We start from the raw sequence: 24,380 nt of genomic DNA, 5'->3' as shown, positions 1-24,380 counted from the left end.
TGAGAAGGTACAGATACCCAGTGAGATTGTACAGATATCCAGTGAGATGGTACAGATACCCAGTGATAAGGTACAGATACCCAGTGACAAGGTACAGATACCCAGTGACAAGGTACAGATACCCAATGAGAAGGTACAGATACCCAGTGAGAAGTACAGATACCCAGTGAGAAGGTACAGATACCCAGTGAGAAGGTACAGATACCCAGTGAGAAGGTACAGATACCCAGTGAGAAGGTACAGATACCCAGTGAGAAGGCACAGATACCAAGTGACAAGGTACAGATACCCAGTGACAAGGTACAGATACCCAGTGACAAGGTACAGATACCCAGTGAAAAGGTACAGATACCCAGTGACAAGGTACAGATTCCCAGTGACAAGGTACAGATACCCAGTGACAAGGTACAGATACCCAGTGACAAGGTACAGATACCCAATGAGAAGGTACAAATACCCAGTGAGAAGGTACAGATATCCAAATGGGAGAGCTTCAAAGGCCATCATACACATATTCCTTACATATCAGACACACGGGTGACTGGAGGAACACTCTATTGCTTCCATTACAGATTAACATTAATTAAGACAATCCATCTACGGTACAATTCTTATTGACGACATGTATAAATTAGTGTACTGCCAATGTTCACTCTCAAGGTGACAGATGGGACGGTCCCAGGTGGTACCTATGCATTTGTCAGATTCCTCTGGGTGCAATGATGTTTACCATTAATCTGCTAACTACCGGGACGTAGTTATTAAGTATTGTATACTACCCAAATAAATTGGAGATGTAAGAATTCTCCTCTTTCACCTGTGTAGTCATAAAACTGTCTGTAGCCCAGAGACGGTGACAGAACACACCCACACCAGCCTGTCACGCCACCTGGAGTCTGTCACAGGTGAAAGAGTTGTGTGGTATAAGAATGTGTGTTTGAATGTCAAATGGCCCATCTACTTCCATGGGGAGTAATGTGTGTGTGGATCTCACATCTTCTACCTCACAACCCCTTGAGGAACTTATGACAGGACATTCACCCGTAATGTATAGGTTTTCTGTTTTACTACTTTTTACTCCTTCTGTATGTCATTGTGTAATCCTTTTCTGTAACCAGCACTGTACGCCTTGTTCTATTATAAATGAGGACCAAGGACTCCTTAGCGCTTAAATTAATCCTGGTGGTGGTGGCAGCGTAACTGTGGAGTAAAGTGACAGTTTTGGGGGTATGAATTCATAGTGACCCACGGGGAGGTGACTGAGCGGCCAGTTGCTGTATTGTTATCCCCTTTCTCACATACACACGTGCACTTGAGTAATCATGTATGTGATCGCATCTCTCAGAGACTGCTCCAGATATTTAAACTTGAGTTTGGTGGAAGGGCATCGAATGAGTTTCATGGCTAGTGGGGGCAGGGTGAAATAGCCTTGGCTTTGGGGCAGGGTGGACTGGTCAACTTGGTCCATTCTATGAAGATGTTTGGATGTTTACAGTCTTTATTGAGTTCTCGGGTCTGGGCCAGGGATGCTGGGCCTATGGGTGTCCTCCCAGGGGGTTACATTTGGGAATCGGTGTGGTTCACTGGGCCCAGACCAGTGACTGAGAATAGCTGGAGTTGACAATAGGGAGGGATTGTAAACTGGCCAGGTCAATCATCCTATTATTGTATCAATTTAATATAAACTGGGGGCCATTTGTACCCACAATACAGCGTTTGGGGTGTTCTGTTTTAGGGGAGGGGTTGTGTCCAAACTAAGGGCTGACATCAAGGGATCAAGGGTCAAGAAAGAATGCAACACAAGAATTCCATAGTCATTATTCCCAAGCACGTACTAAATCCTTGCAGTAAAAGGGTTAAACAAAATGGCAGCAGGGACACTTCATGAGGGAAAGCTAAAAGGGCAGGGACAGTGGCGTAGCTAGACATGCGCGGGCCCCAGCTTTGCCCCTGGGCAGGGATACATTGAGTAGTGCGAGCAGAGCCGCTGCCTCCCGTTTAGACACATTCACATGAATGGGACGCCTCTATATCACGGTCTCACCTTCTCCATCTCCAGCAGGAAGGCGTCTATTAAATCCCTCGTGCAGTTCGGATCCCAGGTTCTCTGATGCTCCGAGATAGTCTCTTGTAGATTCTCCAGCATACGCATGTGAGGTTTAAAAAGCATCTGAGGCAGCCCAGGCACGTGACATAACAAAGGAACCGCATTGACGACCTAAACAAACACAGCGCATGTTATTCATTACCAAATGGAGAGATGTTAAAGCTGAATCATGGGTCACCTTCAAATGAGAAAGTTTAAAAAAAACTAAAACTCAAGCCCAGAATCAACGTAACCCTGTGCGATATCATTGGGGTTTGAAGAGCGTCATCAGAGAGGCTCCGGATAAGACAGTTTGTGGCAGATTTAGCAAGCGCCGGTACCAGTTAATGCACCCTATCATTAATGCGCGTCAATGAGCGTTAACGCCAGATTCGGCGCACTTCCCCCTACTGAATCTGCCTCTTTGTCTGATAAGACCGTATGTGCTACCTGTTGGGGTGAGCCATGTGGACACTCTACTGTGGGCTTCGGGGTCTGTTTCAATACAAATGACATAAAAATATCCCATCTCATGACATGGAGTAGTTAGGTTGGAAATACTGACGTTATGTTGTTCGTCCGCACCTGTACGAAAAGACCAGACACCGCTTTCATGGCCTCTTCAAAAAGATGCAGCAGTCTGTGGAACTTGTCATCGTCATATTCAAATCGGTTGCCAAACACGATGGAGCAAATTAAATTTGAGACAGCGTTATTTACAATCAAATGTGGGTTAAAGGGACGCCCTGTGATAACAGCAACAACAAAAAAGGACACAATATATCAGATATTACCCAGCACAAGCATGGCCCAAACTCTGAGCCGCCGTACATGTAATAACTCTACAAAGTGAATTAAATGACTTTGAATTTAAAATCAAAGATAATAAAAATAAGAAATGTAGGGAGGGATAGGTCGTGCAGAATCTGATAACCCTGTTAATTACACTACTTCAGAGTGTGACTCCTCAGTTGGGGATGCGGATAAAAGCAATTCAAATGTGTCGAGAATGTTTTTATATCAAGGACACCCTTCATCCAGACCTGTTATAGGCAGAAAGGAACCCGGCAAAGTGGAAAGGAATTCACAAAATCAAGGCCGATGGGCGTGCCAGACACGGAATCAAAGAAACAGATGACAGTCAACAGTGCCGGTCGGTGAAGTACAATCATCCACAAACCTGAGCGTCATCAACCTTTGGGAAAATACATGAACCTCAGCCCAAAGGCTGGTATGGAGTCCTGTGTGCCTACGACTTGATTGGATAAGTTTCAATATATTACGGATTTATTTCTATTTTCAAGGAAACCAATGCTGGAAACAACCAATATATGGAAGCAAATTGATCCCAAGGAGAGAAAAGGCGGCGCACAGCAACCGGAAAAAAGTGGCATTCAGCACAACCAAAAAAATGGTTAAAAACAATTTATTGGAAGGATGGGAAGTATCAGGAAATAAGGGCATAGTAAACGCTAATGCGTTTCGTGCATATCCTACAACCACCATATCGAACCACAATACCACTTGGCGTTCAGCCCTCAATGTGGCATCTACTAAAATTGTGAGTGTGAGTTCTTATGCAAATTATCTACATGATCAAGTGGGTTTCATAAATCTGTTCAATCACAATAATGCATTCTTATGCCTGACTCCAACATTCGGGATTTTATGGGATACAGACAATTTGCCTTTGCCATACTTTGTCGCACTGTTATTTGGATCACAAAGTCCAGTTTCTCCAATACATGGAAACGTCTTCTTCAGACTGGTATGTGAAGAAACTTGAAACTCTAAATGATATGGGCGGGCTTCTTAATGAAACAGAAGGTACATTTGAGCCTGAGCAATCTAGATATAAGTTTAAACCTCGATTTACATTTGTACTTTTCTTTCAACTCAGTCCACATGTAACTACTTTCTTTAACATTGGGAAATTAGCTATTTTTAAGTTGTTTCCCATTGTCCGCACTCGAGCCACATGTGGCATATCATTTAGAAATAAAGGACTCAAGACTCCACCTCAGCAACAGGCATCAGTCTGGGGACATAGAAAAACGAGGGGTTACATAGTAGATGAGGTTAATAAAAGACATATGTCCATCAAGTTCAACCTATGCTAAATTTAGATGACAGATACTTTATCCTATATTTGTTATTACAGTATATTGATCCAGAGGAAGGCAAACAAAAAACACCAGTGTCATATCATCCAATGAAATCTCATAAGGGGGAAATAAATTCCTTCCTGACTCCAAGAATTGGCAATCAGATTACTCACTGGATCAACATCCTTCCCATGTTTACTTATTTGGTATATCCCTGTATACCTTTCATTTCTGAAAAGATGTCCAACCTTTATTTGAACATAACTATTGTATCTGCCATCACAGTCTCCATGGGTAATGAATCCCACACTGTAACTGCCCTTACTGTAAAGAACCCTTTCCTTTGTTGCTGGTGAAATCTCCTTTCCTCCAACGTTAAGGGATGAACCTGTGTCATTTGTACTGCCTTTGGGATGAATAGTTCTTTTGAAAGCTCCTTGTATTGTCCCTGAAATTATTTGTATATAGTTATTATAGTCCCTCTTAGACGCCTCTTTTCTAATGCAAACAAATCTAATTTCGCTAGACACTCCTTATAAATCAGATCATCCATTCCTATTATTAATTTTCTCTGCACTTTTTCTACTTCTATAATGTCTTTTTTAAGGAGTGGTGCCCAAAACTGTACTCCATATTCAAGGTCTTGTTTTACTAATGTTTTAAAGAGGGGCATAATTATGTTTACTTCCTTTCCATCCATTCCCCGTTTAATGCAAGATAAGATCGTTTGCCTTTGCAGCCACTGCATCACATTGAGCATTATTGCTAAGCCTGCTTTCAACAAGCACTCCTAAATCCTTCTCCATCAAGGATTCTCCTAATTTATCCCTGTTTAATTTGTAAGTCGCCTGTTTATTCTTACTTCCCAAATGCATAACCTTACATTTATCTGTATTAAACCTTATCTGCCATTTACATGCCCAAGTTTCCAGTCTCTCCAAGTAAATCTGTAGAGACATTACATCTTGCTCTGATTCTACTATCTTACACAATTTAGTGTCATCAGCAAAGATGGAGACTTTGCTCTCGATGCCAACCTCAAGGTCATTCATAAACAAGTTAAACCCATTCGCTGATAGCTCATGGGCACTACCGAGCGTTATCACCCAGTGACCTGGAGTTGGTTTGGTTACCTTGCTCAGACTGGAGAGCAGAGCACAGATACCCGGCTTCCTCGATCACCTTCTCCTCCAGCGATTTCTTTCCCATCCCGAAGTTCCTCAGTGTAGACAGGGAGAATCTTCTCTGCTCCTTCCAGCCTCTGCCATAATGTGCCAACACGACACCTGTGGACATGGAAAATAGTGACTCGTCTTGTGTTAGAGGAGCGGTTCTGCCTGCTGGCCTTTTTTTCTTTCAGTCTACCTGAAACTGCGCTCTAATCCGTGGTCCTCCCCATGTCTGAGGACCCCCTCCTGCCTGCCCCCCCCCCCCCCCCCGTTCATGAGATACGTGTCATTTCTTATATTGACACGGAAAAGGTACAAATATGGGGATTGAATATGAAGATTACAAATTCCACCAACAGACGAGTCTTTTGGAAGAGAGGTTGAAAGCGGAGTCTGGATTTTTGCCACAGGTGGGGAAGAGCAAGGCCCCAAAGCCTGCAGTAAAGTGTTCACAAGGCAAATGTGCCTGCTTACTCTCGCATGCACCACCCAATCAGGTAGCACTTTTCCCATTAAAATTTTTGATTTGTTTAGTCCCAAACCTCACTGATTTCAGTCACTAGAGGTTGAAAGCTCCCGGGGGCCATATTTACATTCACTTTGCAACCCCTATGGGTACAAGATTTCCTGCACTGCTCTGAGCTGTGATCCTGCAGGACCCAAACCCGCATTAGCAGTAACCAGGACCTGTAAGAGTCACCAAATTCCACTCTAGTTTTCATTTAATACTAGAATAACTATGTCTTTCCCACAACATCTCTCTCCCCTCCTTCGCTCACTCTCTCTCTCTCTTCTCTCTCCACCCGTGTCTCTCCATCTCTCTCTCCCCTTAGTCTCTCTCCACCACATCTCTCTACCTTAATACATTTCTCTTTACGTGTCAACAGATATGTACATATATACAAGACGCCCTGATATAGGTATACAGTATAGATATATAGATATAGATAGATAGATACTGAGATAGATAGAGCCATGTCTGGTTTTGGCTACCAGTCTGCCCTCCCTGTCATGCAAGCCCTGGTAACAGTGCAGGCAGTGACAGGAACAATTCTGGGTTTTCCCCACAGAAGCAGCTCCCTTGAATGACGGGATGAGGTGGGAATAGGTCTGTGTTCTGCCCAATCCTGGGCTCAGACCTAGTATCTTCTTCCCTTAGACTCAAGGGGCTGCACTACCAAATTTAGTCAGTGCCTCTACCCCAGTGATTCCCAACCAGGGCTCTGTGGAACCCTGGGGCTCCTTGAAGCAGTCTCAGGGGTTCCTCCTATGGACCACGGACCACAGACACTCCCCTCCCCCCCCCCCCCCCCCCCGGCGGTTGGATTTTTTGGTATGTATTTTGTACGGTGGATTGAGTGAGAGTGGGGTAATTGCTGGAAGGTAGGGATGAGTGAGAAAAGGGAGGTGGGAGGGAGTGAGTGAGGAAAAGGAAGGAGTAAGAGTGAGACGCAAAGGATAAATACATGCAAGGCGGGAGGGAGGGAGAGTTAGTGAGACGGATGGTAGATTGTGGGAAATAGAGGTGGCTCATGAGGTGTGAAATTTTGTGAGTGACCCCTGTCGAACCTATTATGTGTCAGCCAGATAGGGGTTCCCCGAGATTTTTCAAAATACTTCAAGGGTTCCTCCAAACAAAAAAGGTTGGAAATCACTGCTCTACCCCCTTGAAAGAGGCTGGTCTCACCACAACAGGTGTGCGGGACTCTGTCACTTTATATTCCCTCCCCTAAAGGAGTGGAAGTGTATGCTGTGTATGCGGCAGCAAATAAACTGTTCCTGTTTAAATATACTCCGGCCTGGTGTGCAATCAATCAGAGGGAGTGGAAGTGAGTTCTCCTGCAGGGATTGTCTCCTGGGGGCCTGCAAGAGATAGAGGCCCTGTCACCGTGAGGCTGCAGTCCAAGTCAGCACCGTAGCATGCGCATCCGGCGGGGGCGGCGCGTGCACAGCGCTTCACTGCAGATCGCGGTCTTGGGAGAGAGGGAGAGATTGCGACAAGAGGGGGAGGGGTGGGGGGTTTTGCAAGGGCGTGGCTATGACCTCACGCGGCTGGTTCACCCTCATCGGCTGAGCCGCCGGCGCGGGCGTGGCCACGCCTCCGTCGCGAGTTCCAAATACATTTTTTTTATATTTGAGAGAACTCGTCGTAGAGCGCGGCTGCACCTTCCGCGCGGAGGTAGAGACTGGGACCAGGCTGACTGGGGGGCGGTGCTTGTGCGCTGTAGAATGCACTGGGACCGCAGCCTGAGAAAGAATCAGTTACTACCCCAGAAGGTAGTCCTGTCCTGTTCTCCCCAACAACACTGGCGGAGACTCAGCTCTACTGTAAGCCAGCAGGTATGCACCACACCACCACACATGGTAACGTGATCTCCCAGAGGGTGGGGGAAACTCCGCTACATATAGTCTGTGAGAATTCCTAGAGTTCCAATATACCGGTACAGCACAAGAGATAATCAAAAAAATGGTTTATTGGGTCCAAAATACACACACACACACACAAACAAACATATATATTTATGGGATGGACCCAACAACCCACTTTTATTTGATTATCTCTTGTGCTGTGCCGGTATATTGGATCTCTAGGGATCCTCACAGACTTTAACTATTTACCCTTTACCGTGAACCACACTTACCTCTGCTGTCCCCGACTGAGACGTCGAGCAGGTGGGGGAAAGGGGTATGTGGGACGTCATTTTGGACCCTGACTGGTGGCTCATTCCATCAGCGAGGTAGGCGACCAGTTGGAAGTCGGGCCCAGGAGCTGTTCCCACTTGTCGGCAGCCCTGGCTAGAACCTACTGTATGATACAGGGGGATGTGTGAGTCGATCGCCTTACCTTTTGAATTCTCAGAGAACCCAATAGCTTCATAGACGGGAAATCGGGGCCGGTCCGCTATGTCCTCAGACTGATTGATCAGAACTTCTTTCATGACCTCAAACCCGTTCAACACCACTATATTTTGCCAACAGAACTGAAGGCTGAACACATCCCCGTACTGTTTGGTTAACTGTGAACGAAAAGAGCAATTTATCCATTAAACGGGCAGTTTCACGTAGGCCCGAAAGGAACTAATGCCAGTGTCGTGCCCGGTTTTACAGGTAAGAACTTCAGTCCTTTGTGGCCAACAAAATGTTTTAAACAACTTATCAGTGTAATTATCTTCCTAAGGCTCCGACCACGCTGACGCTGACCGTGCTGTGCTTGGCGAGGTTTCTTCTCACAATGTAAATTTTGACGTCCCCGAAATCGCGGTGCGCGGGCACACATGCTCACCCACGCTTAGCGCTTACATAAACAAAAAATAATTACTTTGAACCGCGCTCAGCTTGCCTGGGTGCAGGCTGGGTGTGGGTGTAACTATGTATATACATTGGCAGGGCTCAGTATCTCAGGCCTGTGCAGGGTGCTGGGTGGGTGCAGACTGGGTGTGGGTGTAACTACGTATATACACTGGCAGGGCTCAGTATCTCAGGCCTGTGCTGGGTGCAGGCTGGACGTGGATGGACACAGACATAGTGGGTACTTGTCAGAAACTCGTGGCCAACAGTATCACTCCGGACTTCCTCTCACTCACGCTCACTGGGGAGGGACGTACACTTGTTACCCGCAGTAAGGGATACATTGTCAGTCTCTTGCATGGGGTTAGTAATGCTCCAGCACTTGTCGAGGGGCCGGTAAGGATTACACGTGGGGCTCCTGAGTTAGTATGTGTTGCATAATGTTGGACTTTTCTTTTCTTGGGGTTGAGGAGCAGCGCAGGATAAGTTCGTGATATGTGAAAAAATAAAAATATATATAGTGCAGATGGTAGATCACTGCTAAAAAGATAATCAATAAATGAAATGAACTCACAAAAATCGTATTGTATTACTGCATGTCAGAGATCCATCTCTCTCTGACTGGAGCCCTTTGTGTAGCTGGGGTCAGGATGCCTCTCAGTGGAGTGGATGATATGCAAGTGAAAGAAACCACAAATAGTGCATACTGTATAAACTATAAATATGTATTAGTCACAAATGTTAAGGAAACTCACATTTTCCATAAATTCAATGGGTGGTGGAGAGAACCGCCGATAGAAGGGTGGTGGAGAGAACCGCCGATAGAAGGGTGGTGGAGTGTAAGGCTGCTGCCCGGTGCTTCACTTTCACTTACACCTCACAGTGTAGTTCCGCATCAGTCTCTGCGGTCGCGTCACTTCCGGTTTCGCGTCACAGGTGAGGGCAGGAAGCCAAAATGGGTCTGGTGTCAGCAGTAGATTGCCAGTCCTTCAGTGAGCAGATTCTCTCCAAACTCTAACTCTACGCGTTTCGCACACTGCTTCGTGGATGGATCTCTGACATGCAGTAATACAATATGATTTTTGTGAGTTCATTTCATTTATTGATTATCTTTTTAGCAGTGATCTACCATCTGCACTATATATATTTTTATTTTTTCACATATCATGAACTTATCCTGCGCTCCTCCTCAACCCCAAGAAAAGAAAATTCTACATCCTGGGACTTGGAACTGTCCCACCAGAAGAAGTTGAGCTGCACTTGTACACTTTTATTTCTATTATCACTTTGTGGTGTAAGGTTTATTGTGTGTATCTAAGGTGTGTCACTAATTACACCAATCTAATATTAATTGGGAAGCGCCCAGTCCATCCACATTCCCCACTCCCCCACCCACTGTCACATAATGTTGGACTGTTGATTTCCTTCCATAATCCCTCTCCTGGCTTCCTATCAAATTCTGCATTAAGTACAAAGTTCTCTCTGTGTGCGCACTGCATGTATATCTTTATATAGCGCCATCCAGGTACACAGCGCTTTACAGCAGTAACACACGGACATCGCAGGAATAAGTGTTTCACACATAGAAGTAACATTAGGAAAGGGAGTCCCTGCCCCGAAGAGCTTGCAATCTAAGTGGTGAGGAGGGAGAACGTACAGAGACAGTAGTAGGGTTTTTCTGGAAAGTGCGTCTGCAGGGGGCCAAGCTTTATGTATCATGTGTTCAGAATATCCACGGTGCTATTCATATGCTTCTTTAAGCAAGTGTGTCTTAAGGTGGGTCTTAAAGGTGGATAGAGGGGGTGCTAGTCGGGTACTGAGGGGAAGGGCATTACAGAGGTGTGGGGCAGTCAGTGAAAAAGGTTTAAGGCGGGAGAGGGCTTTAGATACAAAGGGGATAGAGAGAAGACATCCTTGAGCAGAACGCAAGAGTCTGGATGGAGCATAGCAAGAAATTAGGGCTGAGATGTAAGGAGAAGCAGAAGAGTGTAAAGCTTTAAAAGTGAGGAGAAGAATGGAGTGTGAGATGCGGGATTTGATCGGAACCCAGGAGAGGGATTTCATGAGGGGAGATGCTGAGACAGATCTAGGAAAGAGTAGAGTGATTCTGGCAGCTGCATTTAGGATAGATTGTAGGGGAAACAGGTGAGAGGCAGGAAGGCCGGACAACAGGAGGTTGCAGTAATCGAGACGGGAGAGAATCAGGACCTGAGTCAGAGTTTTAGCAGTCAAACAACAGAGGAAAGGGCGTATCTTTGTAATATTGCGGAGGAAAAAGCGACAAGTTTTAGAAATGTTTTGAATGTGAGGGGCGAATGTGAGAGAGGAGTCGAGTGTGACCCCTATGCAGCGTGCTTGGGCTACTTGGTGAATGATAGTACTACCAACAGTAATGTGCAAGGAGGTTGTAGGGCCAGGTTTGGGAGGAAGTATGAGGAGCTCGGTTTTTGCCATGTTAAGTTTAAGTCGGCGGAGGGACATCCAGGATAATATTGAAGAGAGACATTCAGAAAGTTTGGTCTGTACAGCAGGTGTAAGGTCAGGGGTTGAAAAGTAAACTTGAGTGTCGTCAGCATAGAGGTGATATTTAAACCCAAGAGATGTGATTAGGTCACCTAGAGAAAGTGTGTACAGAGAAAAGAGAAGAGGTCCCAGGACTGAGCCGTGTGGTACCCCCACAGAGAGATCGATAGAGGAGAAGGAGGTGTTAACAAGTGGTAGAGGGAGAGGAGGAGATTAGCAGTGACACATCCTCCTCTGAAACAGCGGAAAAAGAGTCAAGGAAGGCAGGAGGAGAATTGGGAAGCAGTGTAGGAAGGGACGAGGAAACAGAGGGAATGTTCTGATGTATGGATTACATATTTTCTTTAAAATAGTCAGCAAAGTCCTGAGGTGTGATGGAGGAAGAAGAAGAGGCAGCTGAGTGTAGATTGAGTAGAGTCAAAGACAGAAAAGAGTCGACATGGATTAGATTTGTGCGTGTTGAATAGTGAAGAAAAGTATATTTGTTTAGCATGAGAGAGGGCAGAGTTGAAACAGGATAGCATAAATTTGTAGTGAAGGAAGTCTGCGAGTGAGTGAGATTTCCTCCAGAGGCGTTCAGAGGAACGAGTGGAGGAACGCAGCATGCGCGTGTGGGAATTAAGCCAGGGTCTTGGTTAGAAGGGTGAGGATGGCAAAGAGAAAGCGGGGCATGTAGATCAAGAGAGGAGGATAAGGCAGAGTTGTAGTTCCAGACCATGTTGTGAGGAGATATAGGTGGCAGTGAGGAGATATAGGTGGGCAGTGAGGAGATAGGCGATTCCTGCAGGGCCATGGCAGAGTTTCAGGAGATAGTACGACGGCTGCAGCTCGAGGCGCAGCCCCCGGTGGAAGGATGGCTGCAGTAGCACCTTCAGGGGCTGTCTGGTGTGATGGGAGCCACGGGAGGAGGTTCAGGTGGGTCCTCTGAGACATCACTTGGGGGCATTGTCAGAGGGTCGCACAAACCGGCACACTGGGCCTCCTCCAAGGTGCTGCCCAGATCACGAGGACAACGGTGCTGCCGGGGATTTTGGGAGCATTGGATGTGCTCCACACTCAGCCGGCAGTGGATCATCACAGGGCGCAAGAGGCGGAGCTCGTCGGCACCTGGCCCATCAATGGGTAAGAGAATACCCCTTCAACTTCAAGATCTTAGGAGGGTCACTTCCCCACAGAATAGGATATTTCGCTGCGACCAAATTGCCACTGGTGCTCCCCGCCAGGACGACTCACCGCAGGTCATCTTGCTGCCGGTCACCTCGTCGTCATCTTTAAATGTCCTCCCATACAATCCGCAGGACACTTTGCTTGGCCGCTGCTGCAACGGCATTTTTGAGTGTGCCCAGCAGGACACTCGGTGGTCGCCCCAAGTGTTCCGCTGGGCGCAAGCACGGGTGCACTCACAAATGCAGTCGGAGCGGCGGTGGCCACGCGAGGGGCTCTGTGGCTGACTGGGAAGATATAAAGATGGCGGCGAGGTGACCAGCAGCAAGACGACTGGAGGTGATTCATCCCGGTGGTGGAGCGCAGGTAGCGATTTGGTTATACAGAATTCCTCATGCCAGTGGGTCTGGTGGTTGGAGAAGGTTCCACCAGCGCCATTATATAGCGAATGGCAGTTTGCGGGAGGAGACACGGTAGTGGAGCTAGCCCCTGGGTCCGGGCCAATCCCTCTGTGACCAGATTTGCACTGCGGAAGTATAGTAGGATGGCGCGGTGGAACTATAATGGGAAGATCCGACAAAAAAAGGGTGTCCGCCATCAATAATCTTGGGATACTAAAGATATGGATTTGTAGCTTGAGCTCATAACAATGGGGAAGACGGCATTCATCCTCGGGTGTCCGACATCAGGTCATCTTCTGGCCTGGCAGGCGGCAGGAGGAAGGGTTGTTGCTGGGCCTTTAATAAGGGCCAGTGTAAGGTCAACGGTTACACCGGCATGAGTGTTCATCCTGTCGGGGAAGCCCCCACCTGCAGGCGAATGCTCTCGCAAGGGCAAAAGCAGGGACGCAAGCGAGAGGTAGGAGTGCTTTTCAACCCCAATAGGGGGTGGGTTTAGTCCGTTCGCATGGTTGCATGTTAAACAGTGTGACTCGGTTAATGTTCCTTCAGATCGGGTCTGGAGGGGTTCCTGCGGGTCTGACGATCCGGGGCTAGTTTAATGAGTTAAATAGCCTCATTGGTTGCGGTTGGTTGGGGGGTAAGTGTTGGGTAACCTTGCCAGACAGGGCTCAGTTACGGTAGACCCTGGCAGTGGCATGGTGGGAAGGGCTCATTGTGCTTTGAGTACCTGAGGCCCATCTCGCCGAGCGGCTGGGACTTGGAACGGTCCCAGCTAAAAGGTCATGATTTAAGCAACATTGGCCTTACCTGTTGGTAGGCAGGGTTATCCAACCTCCAGACCTTTGTGCTTTATTTGCGGGATGTTTAGGCCTCGTTCAGGGTGCTGCCTTCGGAGGGAGGGCGTGCTGACGTGCTTGCTGCAGTGAGAAACAAAGTATTCAATTTGAATACTTGTTGTCAAGGTAGCAACTGCCCTGCCTCCGAAGCCAGGAGTTGCCGCTGACGACAGCTTCAGTAAACGAAAATTTCGTTTTTTGGAGCTGAAGCAGCGTCACAGGGACCAAGGCAGCCAATGAAATCATTCTTCAGAATGATTTCATGACTGCAACTTGGATACTTACCCTGCCGTGTGTAACCCCGCCCCCTCCCCAACGCTGAAAAGTCTGCTGCTGAGGGATAATCACATGTCGCCCAGCAAACTGCAGCACTGCCTCCCTCACGCCCTCCCTCCGAGTCCTCAGCTGGCACCCTGAACGAGCCCTTAGAGGAAGGGGCTGGGGGCGCCGCATCGCAGGCTCTGAGGTCATGCATATCATTAGCACGAATGCCCATTATAGTAACACAAGTGTCCCCGTTACGGCTGAAAATAGCACTTAACGCTGATTTAGTGAGCTCCAGAGACTCCGTTAACGATGCGTTACCTTAAATTAGCACATCTTGAAGGCGATAACGGAGCTCTGTGGATCTCGGAATTAGGTTGTAAACTCTTCAGGGCAGATATTCCTCACCCTATCCGTTATACTGTATTACAATTCCCTGCATTATAGTGACTATATTGTAAAGCGCTGAATATAAATCCAAATATATATATATATATATGCAAACATACATGTCCATATCATACAGTATATATGTTATCAAAAGTATCAGCAATTGTTGGTGTTGTATATTAACCCCTAGAGTACCAGAGGAGGGTGCAAAGCAATGCGTTGCGGGCTAGTCTGGCAGCTAATGGGTTAATCAGACTTACCTGTTTAAAGGAGACATGGAGGTTTTGGAGGTCAACCTGCATCATGTTCCCCACAAAGGGCACCGAGGGAGGTCCTGGTGGGAACCGTCTCCATGTCTTCCTGCGCTTCATGAAGTCCAGCAGCAGAAGACAGACGGTGAAGATGATGCCCAGTAGGGAGGCCTTAGATAAGGACACAGGGAGCACAGACCAGGGCTCTGACTGCAAGGCCATACTCTCTGTCTCTAACTCTCGCTGTCTCTCCTAACCGCTCCCCTTCACCCCTCTCTGTCTCTCCTAACTGCTCACTGCTCACCTCCACCACTCTCTGTCTCTCCCACTCTCAGGGATCTCTAGTCTTGGAACTGCCCTAGTTTGTTGATGTACATGGCCACTCCTCCCCAACACCAGCCAACTATTCTCAACTCCAACGTTTCTGTAATCAGACACACACTGCTTTCTACCGCACTCGCTTTAGATCTCTGCCATTATTTGTCCATTCCAGACCTTTAATCCCATCTAAATGTGCTTGTCCCAGCACCGTGCATATCTCCCCAATACCCATAAGGAACTTTAAACCCTAATTACAGAATAACACAGATGTAACTCCAGATACATTTCAGAAATCATTATGCACTATGCCCCAGGAGCAGGGACCCCGGCTAAATACCCCGTCTACAGTTCCCACCCCATTTGGTCCCGTGCCTGCTGGCAAGGTGCAGGGGGTGAAGGTGAAAGGGGGGACAAGGGCCGTGGGCAGCCCTTATGTTAGCTCTGGCCCCATGCCGGGCCTCTGCCTCTCCTTTGCATTGGCTGCACAAAAGAATTCCTGCTTCCTGTTCTCTCACCGAACATGACCCTAATAGTCTTAAAGTGGCGATGCCATTCGTATTGAAAGTTATTAACAGCTTTGCCGCCTTCATTGCTTCGCTGAATAACAATAGTTTTTTTCTTGTGTAGCGCTGTACACAGTTTGTCACAGGCGCACGTTCCCTGCCCCGTAGAGCTTACAATCTATTGTTTGGTGTCTGAGGCACAGGGAGATAAAGTGAATTATTTCACTTTACTATTGGGCATATCCAACCCAGCCCCCAAATACAAAGCTTCACCCTAGCCCACCCAGGGGGCAAACTCAGCCCACAAATACACACTTCACCCTACACCCCGGGGGGGGGGGCAAACCCAACCCAGCCCCCAAATACACAGCTTTATCCTGCACCCCCTGTGGGGGGGGGGCAAACCCAACCCATCCCCCAAATACACAGCTTCACTGTGACAGTAGAGGTCGCTGGCTGACCTAGTGGGGAGAAATCCCAGCTATTTACCCCTACAACACTGTGTAACCAGGCTGTCCTAGTAATATTTCATCCAGCCAAATGTCTTTAACATCTTGAAAAGAACTGGGAATGTGTAAATTGTCTGAACGAATGTATTTCAAAGCATGTATTCTTTTCTTTGTGACAACCCTTCCCCCAGTTAGAATTATTTCATGACGTGATTTGGGCTAACTGTGTGTAATGCCAAGTCCTGTATTTACATAATTACCTTGTCTGCATGTATACATGCGTTAACAGTTGCTCCCAGATTAGATACAGTAGTTGGTATTGTGTGGTGATGGAATTAACATGCAAGAAAGTAAATGAGATATTCCACTGTTATTGTTATTTCTAGGGAGAAAGACTAAGTAATTCATTCAGTTGAAGCTCTCCATAGAAATAGATAAGAACAAAGGTGGGGGATTAGTTAAATGAATCAGTTATCAGGTCTGAGCCCCAGGCACTGTTTCTCTTGGCTGGCTACCATTATTCAATGTTAAAGCATAGCGGGCAAGAGGTATAAAAGAAACACTGCAGGTCAGAGCAGGAGTTATCCCTCAGAGGGAGAGACACTCTGGGAGGGAGTGTGGAGATTCCCTCAGGAGTCCATCAGAAGTCCACCTCTGGGAAGGATTGTGGAGTTTGCTGAAGTCCATCTCTGGGAAGGATTGTGGAGTTTGCTGAAGTCCATCTCTGGGAAGGATTGTGGAGATACATTTCAGAGGAGCTGCTGTATGCAGCACTTGGATATCCTGGAGCAGAGAAGCAGACAGGGGAAACCCATTTGAAGTGGATCCTTGCCCCTAGGAACGGTAGATTTCATCCCCCAGACACCCCTAAGTGTGTATATTTTTGTATTTTGTATTTCTGTGTGTTTGAGGATTTATCCAAAATAAACCTCATTATATTTCATTACTGTGTTTTGCCCTGTGACTGATCCCTTAAATATAAATGGTGTTAAAAGTCCTGATCTACCGTGACATTCACCCTGCACCCCCCCCCCCCCCGGCAGGGGGGGGAGCAAACCCAACCCAGCCCCCAAATACACAGCTTCACCCTACACCCCACAGGGGGCAAACCCAACCCAGACCCCAAATACACAGCTTCACTGTGACGGTAGGGGTTGCTGACTGACCTAGTGGGGAGAAATCACAGCTATTTACCCCTACAATACTGTTTAACTTGGCTGTCACATTTCACCCTAAACACTTCACCATGCACCCCCCTGGAGGGGCAAACCCAACCCAGCCCCCAAATACACAGCTTCATCCTGCATCCCCGGGGGGGCAGACCCAACCACCTGGCCCCAGAATCAGGCTGCCCAAAGACCATAAGTATGTAAAGCAAAGCTACTAAAAGCTCTCAACAGATAGTAAAGGAAAAAAGGAATCGTTTCCCAAAAATCATTAATGTAATGATCAATAATCAATAATAATCAATAATCTTGTTAGGGACAACAGTTGCTAGACTGTGAAGGCAGGTATAGCGCTGGATCCATGAGGGATATGGAGATGAACACAAGCAGGGTATACAGCAGCTGGATCTTTTAATCTTTTAAGCTGGTAAGGGTATGCATAACAGAGGAAATATATCATTTTACCTCTGTATCCCAGTCCAGAATGTGGCTCTCCATCCAGGATAACTGTACCCCTCTTGCTGTGTAAGGCACTGCAAGAAATGTGACGTCCTCCTCTTCGGTTAAGCTTTGTGGAGCTCCCGAGTGCCGGAGATGTTTTGAAGTAAATAACAACATCCGATCCGTCTGGGAATGCTCCGCAGGCTGATCCGATCTTGTGGTTCCACGTGCAGGTATCAGCGTCTTCCCGTGGTTCCTAGCAAAGACCCATCTGGTGCGCCTTCACCGCAACTGTGCTTCCATCCAATCAACAAATGAACACGAGCAGGAAAGGGATTGGTACGAGACAACTGAGTCCAGGAAAAGCACCATCAACTCACCAGGTAAGTGAAAAAATGAAAATCTTTTATTGAACTACATAAAAAACAAAAAACAGACAAAAACAGGACAGGAAAAAACCTGCCACACGTTTCAGGCTTTACAGCAAGGCTATGTAATCAGTTAACATTTCGAGACCATTGTTTCTTCATTGATATGATGGAATTATTAGAACAACAAAAAGAACCGTTAGATCCGGTTATGAATTTTTTGGGGACATAAACCATCAGGCCTACAAAACAAGTCCAAATTCTGTCCAGACAATACTAAAGGCACGGCAATTGATCTCTTCAAACAGGCAGTGCAAAGAGACTTGTTACTATTGTCTAAAGGTATCCAATTTACAGGATGTCCTAGACGTGGAGATAATCTGCGATCAGAGCTGCGAAAGGCTATTACCACCCTCAAAGATAATACCAACATTGTAATTAAAAATGCAGATAAGGGTGGCGCTGTCGTGGTTCTGGACCGCACATATTACCACGCAGAGGCCCTAAGACAACTCGATGATCGGCTCTCCTATAGTTCATTGGATTCAGATCCAACCAATACATTTCTTAAAGAATTATATGAACTATTAGAAGAAGGGAAAGATCTTTATATCCTATCTCAGAAACAATTTGACTATTTACACTGCTCGCATCCTATTACTCCTATTTTTCATCACCTTCCTAAAGTACACAAATCTCTTAACACACCACCGGGACGTCCAATAGTTTCTAGCATTGGGGCACTGGGGCACTGGGTGAACATCTGTCTATTTATGTTGATTATTATTTGCAAAGTATTGTTCACACACTGCCTTCGCATCTATTGGACACGTCTCAACTTCTCACTTTATTTCACAACTATCACTGGTCCCCCAATTTCCTTTGGGTGACTTTGGATGTATCTTCTTTATATTCTATTATTTCACATGTACACGGTCTCCAAGCTACGAGACATATTCCCGAATTGGATTCCTCGTTATCACCAGCACATATCACTTGTCTTTTAGATTGTATTCACTTTTTGCTCACACACAACTATTTTTTGTTTTCGGGGGTGTTCTATCTCCAGACACGTGGGACAGCTAAGGGAACCTGCTTCGCACGTTCCTATGCAAAAGTATTCATGGGTTGGTGGGAAGCATCCCCCGTGTTTGGAGATAGAAACCCCTATCGACACCACATTCACTTCTATCGTCGTTATATTGACGACCTTCTACTTATATGGAATGGTTCTGTTGAAGAGCTTAATTTGTTCATTCAATATATCAAATCAGAACACATTTTATTTACTTTTCACTTCACAACACCATTTCAATTATATTCATTTTTTAGATTTGAAACTTTTTGTGGGTCTTGATCAATTAGTACATACGGATATATTCCGCAAAGAACACTCAAGGAATACACTTTTGCATGCGAGCAGTGGACATAGTCATAGTCTTTTCAAGGGTATACCCTACGGGCAGTATACACGCCTAAGACACAATTGCTCAAATTTGGAGCACTATCATTTGAGATCCAATGAGCTAACAGATCGCTTTATATCTAGATGCTATGATCATAGGATTCTATTAAAAGCACATTTGAATGCTCTTAATCACAATAGTGAGGATCTTATACATCGGTCCCTAGATCGAAGTGAACAGAGGAGAGACGAACAAAATGTTTACATGTCAGACTTGGACCCTCCATATTTCATTACAACATTCAGTAAGCAAGCTTAGGCCATCAGAAAAATCATAAATAAACATTGGTCAATTCTTATGATTGACCCTTTGCTCAGAGATGTCACCACAGTGAAACCCAAATTAGTTTTTTTTAAATCACAAACTTTGGATAATATTGTTTCCCTAGTGTGATTAGAAATGATAAAACTTTAAATAAAAAAAAGAATTCTTTCCCAAACTAGTTGGTTGCTATTCCTGCGGGCGATGTAAAATCTGTAAATATATACTCAAATCAAAAACTTTTACAAATATGGAAGGTAACAAGTCATACAACATCAATGCATTCATAAACTGTAAGACGGAATATGTAATATATATGCTGATATGCGGTTGCAATAAAAGGTATATTGGCTTAACATCGCGCATGTTCAAGCTTAGAATTCTGGAACATATGAGACTAATTCTCAAAAGGAATCATATGCATCCAGTTTCAAAACACTTTAGTGAATGTCAGAATGGGTCTCTTATTAATTTCAAATGTATTGGCATTGAACATGTCCAGGTCCACTACAGAGGTGGGGATAGAATGAATGCCTTATATAGAAGGGAGGCACAATGGATTTTATCTTTGGATACTTTAATTCCTAAAGGATTGAATACCGAACGGGACTTGAAGTATTTTCTTTGAGGATCCAATGTTTTGCCCCATTGCTATTTGATTTAATTTGGTCTTGGGATATGTAGATGGACGTTCACAGAGGTACACAATTGGAGACTTTATAAGGTGAAATTATAATAGGCTTTATTGTGCCTTTTACTTTTCATCAGGAAATCATCCAAACACAGGGGGGGAACAAAGCTTTTATTCACTTGGGAGTATTTCTAGTGAAATCCTATGCAATTAGTTCACATCTCCATTAGTTAAGCATGTCTCGCAGCCCCAACACATATAGCATGAAAATAAGCAGATATAAGCAGTCTCTTAAGAATAAAAGTCTTATCTGTTTCTTGGAGGGAAAATCTTCTCACTTCCTGGTTCAGCTTCAGGTGTAGTAGTTTTCCCTGTGTCTTGAAATCAGCTCTGGGAGACTAACTGTTGACACATTAGGGAGTGTTGAACTTTTTATGTATTACTAGCTGAGAGACCCGGCGTTGCCCGTGAGTTACATTTAGCGCTAGGAAAAGGGGGGGGAGAGGGGGGAAGAGGGGGGGGGAGAGGGGGGGAGAGGGGGAGGAAGAGGGGGGGGAGAGGGGGGGAGGGGGGGAGAGTGGGAGAGGGGGGAAGAGGGGGGAGAGGGGGGGAGAGGGGGGAGGAGAGGGGGGAGGAGAGGGGGGGGAAAGGAGGGGAGGGGGATGGGGGAAAAGGAGGGGGACGGGGAAAAGGAGGGGGGACAGTGGACAGGAGGGGGGGGCAGTGGACAGGAGGGGGGGGACAGTGGACAGGAGGGGGGGACAGTGGACAGGAGGGGGGGACAGTGGCCGAGGGGGGGGGGGACAGTGGCCGTGTGGGGGGGGGACAGTGGAAAGGACAGTGGACAGGAGGGGATGGGAGGGGGGGAGAGTGGACAGGAGGGGGGGAGAGTGGCACGGGGGGGGACAGTGGAAAGGACAGTGGACAGGAGGGGATGGGAGGGGGGAGAGTGGACAGGAGGGGGGGAGAGTGGACAGGAGGGGGGGGCAGTGGACAGGAGGGGGGATTGATTGCTTTAAATTGACGGGTCCCTCCTCTCCACTCCCCCTGTATCTTTCTCCGCTCCTGACCCCCCTCCCCCATGTGTAGCTCCGGTCCCCACTCTACAGTGTCTGAGACACAGTATAACACACAGACACACACACAGTGTCCCACACACACACACTGTCACGCTGTGACACACACACACACACACACTCACAACACACTCACCTCTCCTTCTGGCCGCCACCATGTTAGTTAGTCCGCGAGGGAGGGAAGGGGTCCTTCCGTCCGCCACCATCTTAGGTGCCGCGTGGCAGCGGTAGGGCTGCCCTGGCCAATGCCTGTCCCCGCGCCAGGGAGGTGAGTGGAGGGAGCGGGAGGTGAGTGGAGGGAGCGGGAGGTGAGTGGAGGCAGCGGCAGGCTGCCCTGCCCACTGCTTGTCCCCGTGCTGAGGAGGTGAGTGGAGCAGGAGGTGAGTGGAGGGAGCGGGAGGTGAGTGGAGGGAGCGGGAGGTGAGTGGAGGCAGCGGCAGGCTGCCCTGCCCACTGCCTGTCCCCGTGCCGGGGAGGTGAGTGGAGCGGGAGGTGAGTGGAGGGAGCGGGAGGTGAGTAGAGGCAGCGGCAGGCTGCCCTGCCCACTGCCTGTCCCCGCACGGGGGAGGTGAGTGGAGCGGGATGTGAGTGGAGGCAGCGGCAGGCTGCCCTGCCCACTGCCTGTCCCCGCGCCGGGGAGGGAGTTGAGCGGGAGGGAGGTGAGGTGGAGAGGGAGGTGAGTGGAGCGGGAGGTGGAGGGAGTTGAGCGGGAGGGAGGTGAGTGGAGAGGGAAGTGAGTGGAGCAGGAGGTGGAGGGAGGTGAGTGGAGAGGGAGGTGAGTGTGATGGGGGGGGGAGAGGACAGAGAGAGAGGTGTGTGTGTGTGTGTGTGTGTGTCCCTGTGTGTCCTTTGGCCCGTCACTCCGCTCAGGCCAATGAGAGGTGTGCGGGGGCGGGCGGGCCAAGGGACCAATGAGATTGCCGCTAGGGACACAGGCCATGCAGATATACAGTGCTTTCAGAAATATATAGTAGATTCATGATTTGATAAATGCTTCTCTATATATAGATATATTCATATATGATATGCTAAGATGGGATAATTACAGATGTGTCATTTTGGTTAATCTAACGTGTCCCCCAACTAAGATGTTTCATGTGTACTATCTGTTATAAACTAGACATGATTTCTGCTTTCAATGGACCAATATGGTTTTGTTTCATTATAAATGTGTAACTTTTGCCTCCTTCTTTTGCTGGTCCATTTCATCTAGCTTATTTTTAGCTCAAAGATGCCTTTTATATGTATTTTACTTGCTGTATCCATTATGTGAGTCCCAGGATCATGGATATTTCAATCCAACCGTGATTTCTTTATTGCAATACATTTATTAATATTTAATTTGGTTTGTTTACCTTATATGTTTTTTGTGTGTTTTAAACATTATTAATCTTATTAAACATTATTAATCGGCGCCGCTACAGTCAGCGGGGGAGCGAGTGCCCGGGACACAGCGGGGGAGCGGCCACAACACGCTGCCTCCCGCCTCAGATCCACGTGGGAGCTTCCGGACGGGTGAGTGAGCGGCCTTCACCTCCCCTCACCCCCCTTCACCTCCACCTCCCTTCACCCACCCCTCACCCCCCTTCCCTCCCCCTTCACCTCCCCTCCCCCCCCCCCCCGGCGCCGCTACAGTCAGCGGGGGAGCGAGCGCCCGGGACACAGCGGGGGAGCGGCCACAACAAGCTGCCTCCCGCCTCAGATCCACGTGGGAGCTTCCGGACGGCTGAGGGAGCGGCCGGACGGCTGAGGGAGCGGCCGGACGGGTGAGGGAGCGGCCGCACGGGTGAGGGAGCGGCCGGACGGGTGAGTGAGCGGCCTTCACCTCCCCTCACCCCCCTTCACCTCCCCTCACCTCCCTCCACCCCCCCTTCACGCTCCCCTACACCGCCCCTCCACCCTCCCCTTCACCCCCCTCCACCTACCCTCCACCCCCCCTTCACCTCTCCTCCACCCCCCCCTTCACCTCCCCTCCACCCCCCCTTCACCTCCCCTCCACCCCCCCTTCACCTCCCCTCCACCCCCCCTTCATCCCCCCCTTCACCTCCCTCCACCCCCCCTTCACCTCCCCTTCACCTCCCCTTCACCTCCCCTCCACCCCCCCTTCACCTCCCTTCACCTCCCCTCCACCTCCCCTTCACCTCCCCTCCACCCCCCCTTCACCTCCCCTTCACCTCCCCTCCACCTCCCCCCCTTCGCACCACCTACCCCCCCTTCCCACCACCTCCCCCCCTTCCCACCACCTCCTTCTCCCCCCTCCTCCCCACCACCTCCCCCCCCTTCCCCACTCCTCCCCACCACCTCCCCCTACCTCCCCCCTTCCCACCACCTCCCCCCCTTCCCACCACCTCCCCACCCTTCCCCCTCCTCCCCACCACCTTCCCCCTCCTCCCCCCCACCTCCCCACCACCTCCCCCCCACCACCTCCCCCCCTTCCCCCCTCCCCCCTCCCCTTCCCCCTCCTCCCCCCCCTTCCCCCTTCCTCCCCACCACCCCCCCCTTCCCACTACCTCCCCCCCCCCCTTCCCACTACCTCCCCCCCCCTTCCCACTACCTCCCCCCTCCAACCCTCCTTCCCACCACCTCCACCCCCCCTTCCCACCACCTCCCCCCCCTCCCTCCCTTCCCTCCCCCTCCCTTCCCTCCCCTCCCTTCCTACTCTTCCTCCCCTCCCTTCCTACTGCCCCCCTCCCCCTTCCCTCCCCCCCCTCCCCCTTCCCCTCCCCCCCTTCCCCCCTTCCCCTCCCCCTTCCCCTCCCCCCCCTTCCCCTCCCCCTTCCCCTCCCCCCCTTCTCACCACCTTCCCCCCTCCTCACCTCCTCCCCCCCCCTTCCCACCTCCTCCCCCCCCTTCCCACCTCATTGGTCCCTTGGCCCGCCCCCGCACACCTCTCATTGGCCTGAGGCGGAGTGACGGGCCAAAGGACACACAGGGACACAACACACACACAGGGACACACACACACACACACACACACACACACGTAGACACACACACACACACACACACACACACACGTATACACACACACACGTACACACACACGTACACAAACACACACACGTATACACAAACACACACACGTATACACAAACACACACACGTATACACAAACACACACACGTATACACAAACACACACATAGACACATACACACACACACACATAGACACACACACACACATACACACATAGACACACACACACACACACGTACACAT

At 48.5% G+C, this 24,380-nt stretch overlaps 1 protein-coding gene across 3 annotated transcripts in view; it reads right to left on the bottom strand.

Annotated features, from left to right (window-relative positions):
- The window catches only part of LOC142467963 (cytochrome P450 2D20-like), a 30,716-nt gene extending 15,486 nt beyond the window's left edge, over window positions 1–15,230 (bottom strand). The window contains exons 1-5 of one of the 3 annotated variants that reach the window (XR_012788538.1): window positions 14,487–15,230; window positions 8,206–8,377; window positions 5,325–5,477; window positions 2,672–2,832; window positions 2,045–2,218 (exon numbers count right to left, since the gene is read on the bottom strand). Coding sequence is in view for 2 of the 3 variants with exons in the window: in XM_075574000.1 (XP_075430115.1) it covers window positions 2,045–2,218; window positions 2,672–2,832; window positions 5,325–5,477; window positions 8,206–8,377; window positions 14,487–14,699 (873 nt within the window). In the remaining variant the exon portion in view is untranslated. Of the gene's footprint in view, window positions 1–2,044; window positions 2,219–2,671; window positions 2,833–5,324; window positions 5,478–8,205; window positions 8,378–8,965; window positions 9,172–14,486 lie in introns of those variants that run through there. The other 2 variants (XM_075574000.1, XM_075574001.1) reach the window with 2 other exon arrangements.
- Window positions 15,231–24,380: the final 9,150 nt, after the last annotated feature.

This window comes from Ascaphus truei, chromosome 17 (genome assembly GCF_040206685.1).
Source record: "Ascaphus truei isolate aAscTru1 chromosome 17, aAscTru1.hap1, whole genome shotgun sequence".
NCBI classification, from domain to species: domain Eukaryota; kingdom Metazoa; phylum Chordata; class Amphibia; order Anura; family Ascaphidae; genus Ascaphus; species Ascaphus truei.
This window is presented reverse-complemented; position numbering and strand designations above follow the sequence as displayed.